Here is a 13,543-nt window from a genome sequence, read left to right as displayed (position 1 = left end):
CGGCTGGACGTACCAATTTCTGTCCCTAATGCGCGTGAGGCCCAGCTTCTCCTGGATCTCGTGCGGCTTCATGGCGTCGGGGAGGTCCTGTTTGTTGGCAAAGACGAGGATGATGGCGTCGCGCATTTCCCGGTCGTTGATGATGCGGTGGAGCTCTTGACGGCCTTCGTCGATCCGGTCGCGGTCGGCGCAGTCCACCACGAAGATCAGCCCCTGGGTGCCGGTGTAATAGTGTCTCCACAGAGGGCGGATCTTGTCCTGCCCTCCGACGTCCCAGACATTGAACTTGACGTTCTTGTAGGTCACCGTCTCCACGTTGAAGCCCACCGTGGGGATGGTGGTCACCGGCTGGCCCAGCTTCAGCTTGTAGAGGATGGTGGTCTTGCCGGCCGCATCCAAGCCCAGCATGAGGATCCTCATCTCCTTGTTGCCAAATATCTTTGATAGCATCTTCCCCATGGCTGCGGGCAAGCACCACAGTCCATACAAGGCTGAAGAGAAGGAGGAAACAGGAGAATATCAAAATTAACAAGGCCCTCCATGCTCTCTACTTCAGGTTACGATAAGCCCCATGCAATATAGAAGAGTACAGTGGTACCTCGGGTTACAGACGATTCAGGTTACAGACTCCGCTAACCCAGAAATAGTACCTCAGGTTAAGAACTTTGCTTTAGGGACGCGGGTGGCGCTGTGGGTTAAACCACAGAGCCTAGGGCTTGCCGATCAGAAGGTTGGCGGTTCGAATCCCCGCAACGGGGTGAGCTCCCGTTGCTCGGTCCCTGCTCCTGCCAACCTAGCAGTTCGAAAGCACGTCAAAGTGCAAGTAGATAAATAGGTACCACTCTGGTGGGAAGGTAAATGGAGCTTCCATGCGCTGGTCTGGTTCGCCAGAAGTGGCTTAGTCATGCTGGCCACATGACCTGGAAGCTGTACGCCGGTTCCCTCGGCCAATAAAGCGAGATGAGCGCCGCAACCCCAGAGTCAGCTACAACTGTACCTAATGCTCAGGGGTCCCTTTACCTTTACAGCGGTACCTCGGGTTACAGACACTTTAGGTTACAGATGCTTCAGATTACAGACTCCACTAACCCAGAAATAGTACCTCAGGTTAAGAACTTTGCTTCAGGATGAGAACAGAAATCGTGCTTCGGCGGTGCAGTGGCAGCAGGAGGCCCCATTAGCTAAAGTGGTACCTCAGGTTAAGAACAGTTTCAGGTTAAGAACGGACCTCCAGAACAAATTAAGTTCTTAACCCAAGAATTTACAGTGGTACCTCGGAAGTCGAACGGAATCCATTCCGAAAGTCCACTTGACTTCCAAAACGTTTGGAAACCAAGGCCCGGCTTCCGATTGGCTGTAGGAAGCTTCTGCAACCAATCAGAAGCTGCGGAAGATGTTCGGGCTCCGAAGAATGTTCACAAACCAGAACGCTCACTTCCGGGTTTACGGCGTTCAGGATCCAAAACGTTCGACTGTAGCTGTGTTTGAAATTAGCCAGGCGCGTTTTGCTACTGCCGCAGGTCCGATGGCAACCGAGTGGAGATTTCTGGGCGCCAGGTTTAAAAAGCTCTGCCTTACTCAATAGTTAATGCCATTTCCAACGTGTGTGTATCTCCCTCTTGAATACTGGGACCAGTGAATTGTTGTAAGAGCAAACGACAGTCAAGCCATGTAGCTGAGATCATAGAACTGTAGCATCGGAAGGGACCCCTGAAGAGTCATCTAGTCCAACCCAATGGCGAACAGACACTCCGTTGCGGCAACCACAACCTAGATACAAGGTGCCATTTGGCGCTGGCTTATATAGTATAAAAGGTAAAGGGACCCCTGACCGTTAGGTCCAGTCGTGGCCGACTCTAGGGTTGCAGCGCTCATCCCGCTTTACTGGCCGAGGGAGCCGGCGTACAGCTTCCGGGTCATGTGGCTAGCATGACTAAGCCGCTTCTGGCCAACCAGAGCAGCGCACGGAAACGCCGTTTACCTTCCTGCCGGAGTGGTACCTATTGATCTACTTGCACTGGTGTGCTTTCGAACTGCTAGTTTGGCAGGAGCAGGGACTGAGCACCGGGAGCTCACCCCGTCGCGGGCATTTGAACCGCCGACCTTCTGATCGGCAAGTCCTAGGCTCTGTGGTTTAACCCACAGCGCCACCCGCATTGTAGCTTATATAGTATACCTAAGTTTTAACAGGGCTGGATTGGGAAAGCTCCACAACGGGCGACTGTTTGGGGGAAGCAGGGGCTAGGGAGATGGACGGCTGCAGATGTACTGGTTGTGAGGCAGATGCTGGGGGGACGACCCTCAAAAAGGCTGATCAATGACATCTCCCACAAAATTCAAGGGTGATCGCCGGAGAATGGATGCTTTTCAATTCTGGTGCTGGAGGAGACTCTTGAGAGTCCCATGGACTGCAAGAAGATCAAACCTCTCCATTCTGAAGGAAATCAGCCCTGAGTGCTCACTGGAAGGACAGATCCTGAAGCTGAGGCTCCAATACTTTGGCCACCTCATGAGAAGAGAAGACTCCCTGGGAAAGACCCTGATGTTGGGAAAGATGGAGGGCACAAGGAGAAGGGGACGACAGAGGACGAGATGGTTGGACAGTGTTCTCGAAGCTACCAGCATGAGTTTGACCAAACTGTGGGAGGCAGTGGAAGACAGGAGGGCCTGGCGTGCTCTGGTCCAGGGGGTCACGAAGAGCCGGACACGACTAAACGAGAAGATAAAAGACCCTTTCTGATGATAGGAGTTGTTTGAGAGAGGGACAGTCTCCCTCGGGAGGTGGCAAACTCTCCTTATTTGAGGTTTTTAAGCAGACCTTGGTTGGCTATCCGTCATGGATGCTTTAGCTGAGATTTCTGCATTGCATTGCAGGGGGTTGGACTAGATGACCCTCGGGTCCCTTCCTACGATCCTCTTATCTGTGTGCCCCCATCTTAAGCAGCCCCTCCCCAACCTTCCCCAGGGCAACTTAAGACCTGGGCACCCCAAGGAAAGGCAGCCAGCCAGCGCGGTGTAGCGGTCAAAGTGCCAGGCTGGGATGCGGGGGACCAGGGTTCGAATCCCCGCTCGGCTATGGAGCTCACTGGGTGACCTGGGGCCAGTCACCAGTGGCGTAGCGTAGGGTGTGCAGGGGGGGCCGGCCGCACCGGGCGCAACATCTGGGGGTTAGGGTTAGGGGGCGCAAATCCACGGGTTAGGGGACACAAATCCATGGGTTAGGGGGCGCAAATCCACGGGTTAGGGGGTGCAAATTACTAGCCTTGCCCCGGGTGCTGACAACCCACGCTACACCACTGCCAGTCACTGCCTCTCAGACTAACCCACCACACATGTTGTTGTGGAGATGAAATGAGGTGGTAAGGAAGAACAGTTCATGCCCCCTTATGCTCCTTGGGGAAAAAGGTACGAGATCAAGAATAGAATTGTCGAGTTGGAAGGGACCCTAAGGGTCATCCAGTCCAACCCCCTGCAAGGCAGGAATATGCCATAAATAAATAGGGTGCTCTGGCCTAGATTTCATTTCACCATATTCACCCTTACACGCCCCACGTCCCAGCTGCTGCCTACTCCAGCCATGTTCCTCCAGAATCATTCCCCCTTTTCTCCTTCGGCTGGTCCCATCACAATGTCCTCTGGCAATTTGTAGCCAGACAATGACACTCAAGGTGGCAACCATTATCAGGCAAAGCTTATATAAAATAGTCGTCCGCTTGGTCGCCTGTGGCGAGCTCAGAATCTCTGGCGGGTGACCAGGATAGGAAGAGTTGGTTCCTTCCTTTCTCTCCCCCCCCCCCCCCGCACACAACTACGGTATTTTTTGCTCTATAAGTCTCACTTTTTCCCTCCTAAAAAGTAAGGGAAAATGTGTGTGCGTCTTATGGAGCGAATGCAGGCTGCACAGCTATCTCAGAAGCCAGAACAGCAAGAGGGATTGCTGCTTTCACTGCGCAGCGATCCCTCTTGCTGTTCTGGCTTCTGAGATTCAGAATATTTTTTTTCTTGTTTTCCTCCTCCAAAAACTAGGTGCGTCTTGTGGTCTGGTGCGTCTTATAGAGCGAAAAATACGGGTAACTTCTTTTGGGGCAACTGATTCGCTAGAAAGAGGTGAATGCACACAGGACAGCCGTTGCATTGAGGACTAGTCATATGCGAGGACTTGATTCTCAACAACAGCACCACGGTTCCGCCAAGCAAACAGCAGCTTCTGAACAGGAACAGGAAGTGAGGACTATGTAGCGGCCCTAGAGGCAGAAAGACTAGACTCGCGCCATTCTCTGGGGCTTAAAATTGACCTGGTTTCCCACTAACTTCCTGTGCGAAGGGTAGATTTATTTACTTACTTACCCAAAGGGACAGGGCATAGTCAGCCTACACGCACAGAGGTCCAGGGTTAATGACAACTTCCATTTCCGCCTCTGAAAATGTGAGCTGCGCGTCACTCTAGCGCAGGGGAGGCAACACGCAGGGAAGCATCCTCTTGCGGGACTACAATTCCCATCATCCCCAGCCACGCCGGCAGGGACCGATGGGATTTGTAGTCCGGAATGACAACCAGCCTTTCTCAACCTGTGGGTCCCCAGATGTTGTTGAACTACAACTCCCATCACCCCCTAGCTAGCAAGGCCAGAGCTCAGGGATGATGGGAGTTGTAGTCCAACAACATCTGGGGACCCACAGGTTGAGAACCGCTGATCGGATGGCCATCTGTCATGGATGCTTTAGCGTTGCAGGGGGTTGGACTGGATGACCTCCGGGGTCCCTTCCAAGTCTAGGATTCTGTGATTCTACTCCTGCCCTAGCGACTCTGGCTCTCCCGATTTAATTCCTGCCTTTTCACCCAATTTCTCTCGGGCTCCTTCTTGCTTTGGAACAAGCTTCTCCCTCCCCGTTTTTCAAACCACTTCCCCTTCCTGCACCTTCACCCCCCGGCTGCCTTCTCCTCCGCTGCTTCTCACGGTCTGACATTTAACGGTCTCGCTTCTCCAATTCCTAGAAGTGGCACAGGGAGCCCCCCAGATTTTGGGGGGGGGGGGTGCCAGCCCCAAAACGCTCCACCTGTCGCCACCAGCGCTATGGCAATTCGAAACAGGCCGGCGGTCGGGTCAGAAGGGCGGGGTGTGAATAATAAAATTATTTTCGCCGCTGTTGTCGTTATCAGCATTATTGCAACAGCGTTCCTGAAATTTGCAGAGTTGCACGATTTGCACGGCTAGTTCTGCTTGTTTTATTCAAGGGGAGGCACAGAAGCCCCTACTATTACACCCCCACTGAAAAGTCCTACCAATCTCACTTCTGCCTATCTGAAAGGAGCACCCCCCACCCCAACACTTTCAATCTGACCTGACTGTCAGAGTCATAAGGTCCAGGAACTTGCAGGGCTTTTTTCAAAATCAAGATTTCCAGAATGCCAAATCTGGCATTCGGTTTTCGATTCTGCCCTCCCCCCCCCTACACCTGAGGCCTTGGAAATAGTAGTTGTAGTAGCGCATGGGTGGAGGAATTGGTGGGCCTCCAGATAACGGCAGGGAGGCAGTGTGGTGTAGTGGTTAGAGTGTCAGACCAGACCTTGGGAGAGAGCAGAGTCACAGAATTCTGGAGTTGAAAGGGACCCCTGAGGATCATCCAGTCCAACCCCCTGCAATGCAGGAATCTTTTGCCCAACACGGGTCTCGAACCCTTGACCCTGAGATCAAGGGTCTCTCGGTTCTACCGACTGAGCTATCCCTGGTGGCTATATTTTAACTCCAGGATCAGAGGGACGCTGCCTATGGATTGCGGGCCCCAAGAGACAGCTAGAGCATGAGACTCTTAATCTCAGGGCTGTGGGTTCGAGCCCCGCATGGGGCAAAATAAGCCTTGCAGGGGGGTGGAATAGATGACCTTTGGGGAGCCCTCCCCACTCTCCAATTCTGCTCCTCCTGTGCCCTGCTTGTGAGCATCCCATAGACATCTGGCTGGCCACTGTGCGGGCAGAATGCGGCCCAGCAGTTTAGGGCAGAAGGAGTAAACACACACAGGTCTCTCTTTCCTATGCCCTTAATTTGACATGGGCTCAGGTACAGTACTGTATTTGCCTTCACAAATCACCCCGAGAGCCAGTGGTTAAATGCACCAGATTAGGCCCTGCGAGACCCGAGTTCAAATCCCCACCGGGCCACATGAAGCTCAACGGCTGATCTGGGGCCAGTCACCACCTGTCAGCCTGACCTACCCTTGTCGCACGGAAGAATTAAATGAGATGGGGGAGAGCCACGCCTTGCCACCTTGAGCTCCTTCGAAGGTGGGGCCCAAATGCAGAAAGTAATAATAAAACTAGTGCTTTTTTAAACCCATTTCACAGAGAGGGGAAGTGAGACTGGGAGTCAGCGGGGGAAGCCCACAGGAGGTTCAGAGTCCTGTTCGTTCCAGCAGAACGTCGATACACGTCCTTTGCTCTGGACGGTGGCCAGCGAGCTGCGCGAGGTCATGCAAGGATTCTGCGGCAGGGGTGGCACTTGAACTCTGACCCTCCTCAAAGCAGCACAGAAACCAGGCAATAACACCTCCCTCCCCTTTTCTCTCCAACCCAGAACAAGCAAGGACTCCTGGAGAAGTCCTATCCTAATCCCCTAACAGGGAAGTATGGGAAACTAGTAAAGGTAAAGGTAAAGGTACCCCTGCCCGTACGGGCCAGTCTTGCCAGACTCTAGGGTTGTGCGCTCATCTCACTTTAGAGGCCGGGAGCCAGCGCTGTCCGCAGACACTTCTGGGTCACGTGGCCAGCGTGACAAGCTGCATCTGGCGAGCCAGCGCAGCACACGGAACGCCGTTTACCTTCCCGTTATTAAGCGGTCCCTATTTATCTACTTGCACCCGGGGGTGCTTTCGAACTGCTAGGTTGGCAGGCGCTGGGACCGAATGATGGGAGCTCACCCCGCCGCAGGGATTCGAACCGCCGACCATGCGATTGGCAAGTCCTAGGCGCTGAGGTTTTAACCACAGCGCCACCCGCGTCCCACTATGGGAAACTAAGAACACTCCAATTTCCCTAAGCCATGGGTGATCTATCCCCATATATCAGGGGTCAGCCACCTTTTTCAGCCGGGGGCCGGTCCACCGTCCCTCAGACCATGCGGTGGGCCGGACTATATTTTGGCAAAGAAAATGAACAAATTTCTATGCCCCACAAATAACCCAGAGATGCATTTTAAATAAAAGCACACATTCTACTCGTGTAAAAACATGCTGATTCCGGGACCGTCCGCAGGCCGGATTGAGAAGGCGATTGGTCCGCATCCAGCCCCCGGGCCTTAGGTTGCCTACCCCTGCCTTATATTCTGGACACTGAGGTCCAGCGCCAAGGGCCTTCTGGCAGTTCCCTCACTGTGAGAAGCAAAGCTACAGGGAACCAGGCAGAGGGCCTTTTTGGTAGTGGCACCCGCCCTGTGGAACAGCCTCCCATCAGATGTCAAAGAGATAAACAACTACCTGACATTTAGAAGACATCTGAAGGCAGCCCTGTTCAGGGAAGTTTTTTAACATGTGACATTTGAATGTATTTTTAATCTTTGTTGGAAGCTGCTCAGAGTGGCTGGGGAGACCCAGCCAGACGGGCGGGGTACAAATAATAAATTATTATTATTCTCACAACACCCTGCAAGGCTGGCAAAAGGCCTCCCAGTGTGCTTCGGGGCTGAGGAAGGACCCGAAAAAAGGATTTCCCCAGCCTAAAACCCGCCTCAACACCACACCAGATCTCAGCGAGGGGGGGGGGATTCTTCCACCGCAAACCTCCCAAAGGGACTGGCAGCGGGGTCACAAGGCCTCATTTCGGTGAGCCTGCCTGGGCTCCAAATCCGTAACCTGGTTGTGTTTGTGTGCGTCCCTAATTTCAAGAGTGCGAACTTCCATTTTGATTCCCAACTTCTCCCACACGCGAAACCACATCAATGGAAGCCAGCATCCCAGGACAGGTATGAAGGTCACTCTCAAGTTTACAGAGACTCCTAGATGTATGTGCTCATTTCAAACCTGGGCTTTTGATTTCGATTCCTTGCTAGGGCCCAGCAGCCAAAAAAGTTATTAATTGCGAGTGGGTGGGTATCTGCAAGGCTACTACACTCACCCAGTTTGCAATCATGAGCGTTAAGAACTTTCTACGTTGATGGAGACTTGATTTTATTGCCACGCTTATTTTCCAGGTGTCTGTCGTTCTCCCCACCCCCCAAAAAAAATTCTCCAAAAATTCAAAATACTTTGGGACAGGGGAGAAGGAAGACACACAAAAGAAGAGGCATGGCAGAGAAATAATTCTCAGCCAAGTTGAGGAACAGGTGACAAAAGTTTTAGACACAGACGCAGAGGAAAGTTTCCTCCATACTGGAAGTAACAAAATGAAATGAAAATCAGGCTCCGCGAAGCATTTCAAAACCACGCCAGGACTTTTTAAAAAACGAAAACCGAGGCAACTCCCCCCGTTTCAAAATGGCAACCTCCAAGAAGCTGAAGATTTCTCCCCCCCCCCCTTTTTTTTTGGCAGACAGATATGGAAAAGAATGAAACACACAGAGAAAGATCTGAATGGAAACAAAAATGAGTTCACACAGATTGCCTCCGCGGCTCAACTCCTTCCCCCCTCCCTCGCTATCGCTACAGAGGAACTGGGTCAAAGAGCTCTACGTGACCGGAGTGGGGGAGGCCAAAGGGCACCATCCAGACGAGAGCGCAAAACTCACACGTGTCTTTTGCCTTTATTAAGAAGTTTTCGCCTGCTCCGATGAGAGCAGCTGTAACAAAGGGAAAAGCGCGGGGCGGCGAGGGAGAGACGGGTCCCTAGGTAACTGGAAGGAAATGAGATGTCCAAGCCTCTACCCCCCCCCTCCAGGGGAGTCTCGGATGAATTAGATCTCCCCCGCCCCCCCCACAATCCCTCCAGTTCGGAGAGAGTGCCACAATTCACACAACACACCAGATTCGGCTCTCTAGGGCGTCTTCTGAACGAGATTCAAATCTAGCAAAGTACTGTCCAAGCAGGGAAAGAACGGGGGGTGCGCAGCCCCTCCCCACATTAAAGATTTGGAGAGAGAGAAAGACAGAGACCCCCTTGCTTGCTCCGGTCAACCCCCCCCCCGCCCCACCTCTTTCAGGCAAGCGTGCGCGCCGCTTCCGGAAAGCGAACACGCGTCCGCAGCCGCCCGAGCGCTCGCTCCGCTTGTTCCTGTCTAAACGGCAGTTTTAATTCAAACCCCAGATGTCCCACCCAGGAGAAGTTTCCAACGTCGGTGGGGTGGGGGGAGGCGAGACCCACACCCGCCTCGCTTCTCTTTGCAAGCGAGTTAAAGCTACCAGATTTGCCAAATCAGACCCCACCCCACACCCCTAATCCCCCCCAAATCGAGTCCTGCAGGCGCTTCCACGAATCTGTACGGAAATCAAACAGGAAGGCAGCCGGGGTCGTGAAAAAGCCACGCGCCCGTCTTCCTCATCGCGACCCGCCCCCCACATCAAAGATTTGCAAACTTTTTTTTGCAAGGATTTTGGGCAACTTCTGGAAAGGCGTGTACGTTGAGGGGAGAGGGCGAAAGAAGCGAAGCAGCTCTAAAAACCCCACCCCAAAATCTGTCAAAAAATTTTTTGGGGGGTGTACAAATCAAAGGGCGGTTGAAGGAGCCCGGAGCCGTCTCAACCCACGCCTTCAAGCGATCGTCGACCGAGGAAAGTGCGTTCACACGATCGGTCGGGCAAGAGAGGTTCCGAGCGAGCCCCCGACCCACGCCCGCGCTTCTCCTCGTTACGGGGCACACGTGTTGGAACCGCCGCCGCCCCCAGTAGGGAAGGGAGGGGTTGCTCCGGATAGGAGGGTGTTGGGGGGGGGAGAAACGTGCGCGCACCCACCCAGGGAAAATGAAGGGAGAAGCCTCCCATCAGCGCCACACTCACCTTGGAAGAAGCAGCGGGAGAGGGGGAAAGAAAAGTAGCCGCTTCCTCTGGCCGCGGGGGGAGGAAGGGGGGGTCCCTTCTTTTCGAGCGAGGGAGCCCAGGAGATCAAAGGCGAGCGGGCGCGCCTTTCGAACGCTGGGACAAACTTTCCACTTCCGAAGAACGCGACGTCACAATGGGGGGTGTTTTCCTTCCCGGCGCCTCAACGTTCCACGGGGCTCCCGAGCTCGCCGGCGCCGCCGCTGCTGCTGAAACCGCAATCGCCGCCGCCGCCGCCTCCTCCTCCACCTCCGATTGCTGCTGCTGCTCCTTCCGCCGGCTGCAAAGTCATCCGCAGCTTCCTCCCCCAGGGCCACTCACTTGGCACTCCCCCCCCCCGCAACATACACACCCCAGAAAGCTCTTTTTGGGGTGCCGGGTGAGTTAGGGCGCAGCTGCAGCAGCCGCCCCGACGGGAAAAGCCCTACCGGAGAAAGAGGGGGGTGGACTAGGGGAGGTGGGATCTCCCTTTGCTCCGTTTCCCGGGTTGCCAAAACCCCGCCCGCTTCGGCTGGCTGGCGCGCGCGCGCGCGCTTTCTCAACAGCTCCCCCCCCCCAGCCCGCCTCCGCCTCGCGAGCCTGTCCCGGAATAGGAAAGGGCGCGGACGGAGAGTGGAAAGGGTCCACCCTTCCCTGCTGGCGTTAATGCGCATGCTCCCCGGCCTCGTAAAAGGGGGAGGGCCTTTTCTCTCTCTTTTGCTGCTGCTGCTGCTCCCCCCCCCCCATCCAGCGTGGAGCTGCCGTCTGACTTGTCAGTCTGGGCGAAGAGGGCCGTTGACAACTTCTGCTAGCCTGCTAATGACATCTGGCCACCTCCATTATTCCTGTATCTTAAAAAAGGAAGGGCGTTTCAGCCCTTTTACTAGCAAGGGGGGGGGCGGGGGGAGGAAGCGTCGCGATTCCCAAGTTACTTTTGCTTCCCTCCTGGGGACACAGGAAACTCCTTGTATCGAGTTAGATCAAGCGTCCCCCAACCGGCAGCCCTCCAGATGTTTTGGCCTACAACTCCCATGATCCCTAGCTAACAGGACCAGTGCTCAGGGATGATGGGAACTGTAGTCCAAAACATCTGGAGGGCCGAAGGTTGGGGAAGCCTGAGTTACACCATTGCTCTATCTACCTCAGTATTGGAAACAAAATACAGTGGTACCTCTGGTTGCAAACGGGATCCGTTCCGGAGCCCCGTTCGCAACCTGAGCAGAATGCAACCCGTGTCTGCGCGTGCGCGGGTCATGATTCGCCACTTCTGCGCATGCACGTGACGCCATTTTGAGCGCCTGCGCATGCGTGAGCGGTGAAACCCGGAAGTAACCCGTTCCGTTACTTCCGGGTCGCCGCGGGACGCAACCTGAAAACGCTCAACCTGAAGAGTCTTTAACCCGAGGTATGACTAAAAAAAGTCCTTCCAGTAGCACCTTAGAGACCACACAAAAGCTCATACCAATAACAAACTTAAAAAGGTAAAGGGACCCCTTACCATTAGGTCCAGTCGTGACCAACTCTGGGGTTGCGGCGCTCATCTCGCTTTACTGGCCGAGGGAGCCGGCGTACAGCTTCCGGGTCATGTGGCCAGCATGACTAAGCCGCTTCTGGCGAACCAGAGCAGCGCACGGAAACGCTGTTTACCTTCCCGCCGGAGCGGTACCTATTTATCTACTTGCACTTTGATGTGCTTTTGAACTGCTAGGTTGGCAGGAGCAGGGACCGAGCAACGGGAGCTCATCCCGTCGCAGGGATTCGAACCTCCAACCTTCTGATCGGCAAGTCCTAGGCTCTGTGGTTTAACCCACAGCGCCACCTGCGTCCCAACAACAAACTTAGTTGGTCTCTAAGGTACTACTGGAAGGGATTTTTTTATTTTGTTTTGACTACAGCAGACCAACACGGCTACCTACCTGTAACTACCTCAGTATTCCCCGCACTGACTGGCAGCAGCTCCCCAGCATTTCAGACCCACAGTTTCCCCCAGATATACCTGGACACAGCAGAGAAGGAACCTGGGACCTTCCATGTGCAGAGCAGATGTGCTGCTACTGAGCTGCGGCCATCATTGCGTGGAGGACAATAGGGGGACACTGGTGGAACCCCAAATCTTATTTTGTCAAGCGGCACTGTCTACTCCCTCCCCAGTTGCAGAATTTTCTGGGCTATGCTCAATAATTACTATCCGTTACATTTTTGCACCAAGATGTCTCAAAGCAATTTCCCCTATATAAATAAAAAGGAAGGCTGTCGTCACGCAGCCCTCGTTGGAGGATTTGTAGCACCTTGTCACAGTCCTGGATTTGCACGGGGTCAGGGTGGGGGAGTGGAGTGAAAGAGAAGGGAGGTTTTAGAACAGTGGTCTTAAACAATAGTAGAAGTTTGAATAAAGTGGGGATTGCGGGGGGACGAAGAGGAGCTGTGATATGGGGTTTTGATGGGGGTAGGTGGGGCTGGCAAGCAGTGTGAGAAGGGGTGGCAGAGCCCAGCGCATAATAAAAAATAGTAATAACATAGACATTAGCCCCAGTTAGGAAAATAGCAAAAACTAAAATACTCTGCTGAAAATACTAGACTGTGGACGCTTGAGTTGTGAATGTGTTCCATGCAGGAAGTACGTTCGCAACCCCCAGCGCCACGTCTGTGCATGCGCGGGTCGTGATTCTGTGCTTTTGCGCATGCACAAAGTGCTATTTAGTGCTTCTGCGCATGTGCAAGCGCCGAAACCTGGAAGTAACCCGTTCCGGTACTTCCGGGTTCGGCGCGGTGCGCAACCCAAAATCGCACAACCCGAAGCATCTGTAACCCGAGGTATGACTGTACATTTTAAGGAGCAGATCCTGCCCACTCCACTTAAGAAATCAGTACAAAAAGCCATTGATGGATTTAACTATCTTCCCAATTTAAAAACCAAAGGTAAATTTCATTTTAAAAATTAAGGTAAAGGGACCCCTGACCATTAGGTCCAGTCGTGACCGACTCTGGGGTTGCGGCGCTCATCTCGCTTTATTGGCCAAGGGATCCGGCGTACAGCTTCCGGGTCATGTGGCCAGCAGGGCTAAGCAGCTTCTGGCGAACCAGAGCTGCGCACGGAAATGCCGTTTACCTTCCCACTGGAGTGGTACCTATTTATCTATTTGCACTTTGACGTGCTTTCGAACTGCTAGTTTGGCAGGAGCTGGGACCGAGCAACGGGAGCTCACCCCATCGCGGGGATTCGAACCGCCGACCTTCTGATCGGCAAGCCCTAGGCTCTGTGGTTTAACCCACAGCGCCACCCGCGTCCCTTATTTTAAAAATTACCTGATGGCTAAAAACACACAATGATTGCGCCAGGCATGCTTCCCTGGGGAGAGCACAAAGGGGGAGCCATCATGGAAAAGGCCTGATCTTGTGTGGTTACCCTTGGAACGCGGGGTCCTGTTTGGTTCATGCGGAGACAGATGCTCCTTGAGGTCAGTGAAGCCAAAACTGAGTCTAGAAACCCCTTAGTGCAATAATAATAATAATAATAATAATAATAATAATAATAATAATAATAATTTATTTGTACCCCGCCCATCTGGCTGGGTTTCCCCAGCCACTCTGGGCGACTTCTAAC

General features: G+C 53.6%; 1 protein-coding gene across 1 annotated transcript in view; it reads right to left on the bottom strand.

Moving 5' to 3' along the window:
• The window catches only part of LOC310684663 (ADP-ribosylation factor 6-like), a 14,969-nt gene extending 4,418 nt beyond the window's left edge, over positions 1 to 10,551 (bottom strand). The window contains exons 1-2 of the mRNA XM_083456113.1: positions 9,922 to 10,551; positions 1 to 491 (exon numbers count right to left, since the gene is read on the bottom strand). The exon at positions 1 to 491 is cut by the window's left edge and continues 4,418 nt beyond it. Coding sequence (XP_083312239.1) covers positions 1 to 459 — 459 coding nt within the window. The 5' untranslated portion in view covers positions 460 to 491; positions 9,922 to 10,551. The remainder of the gene's footprint in view (positions 492 to 9,921) is intronic.
• Between the last annotated feature and the right edge of the window lie 2,992 nt (positions 10,552 to 13,543).

Source organism: Podarcis tiliguerta (assembly GCF_965153285.1).
Source record: "Podarcis tiliguerta genome assembly, chromosome: 8".
NCBI lineage: Eukaryota > Metazoa > Chordata > Lepidosauria > Squamata > Lacertidae > Podarcis > Podarcis tiliguerta.
The sequence above is the reverse complement of the archived record's forward strand: the minus strand, read 5'-3'. Positions and strand labels throughout refer to the sequence as shown.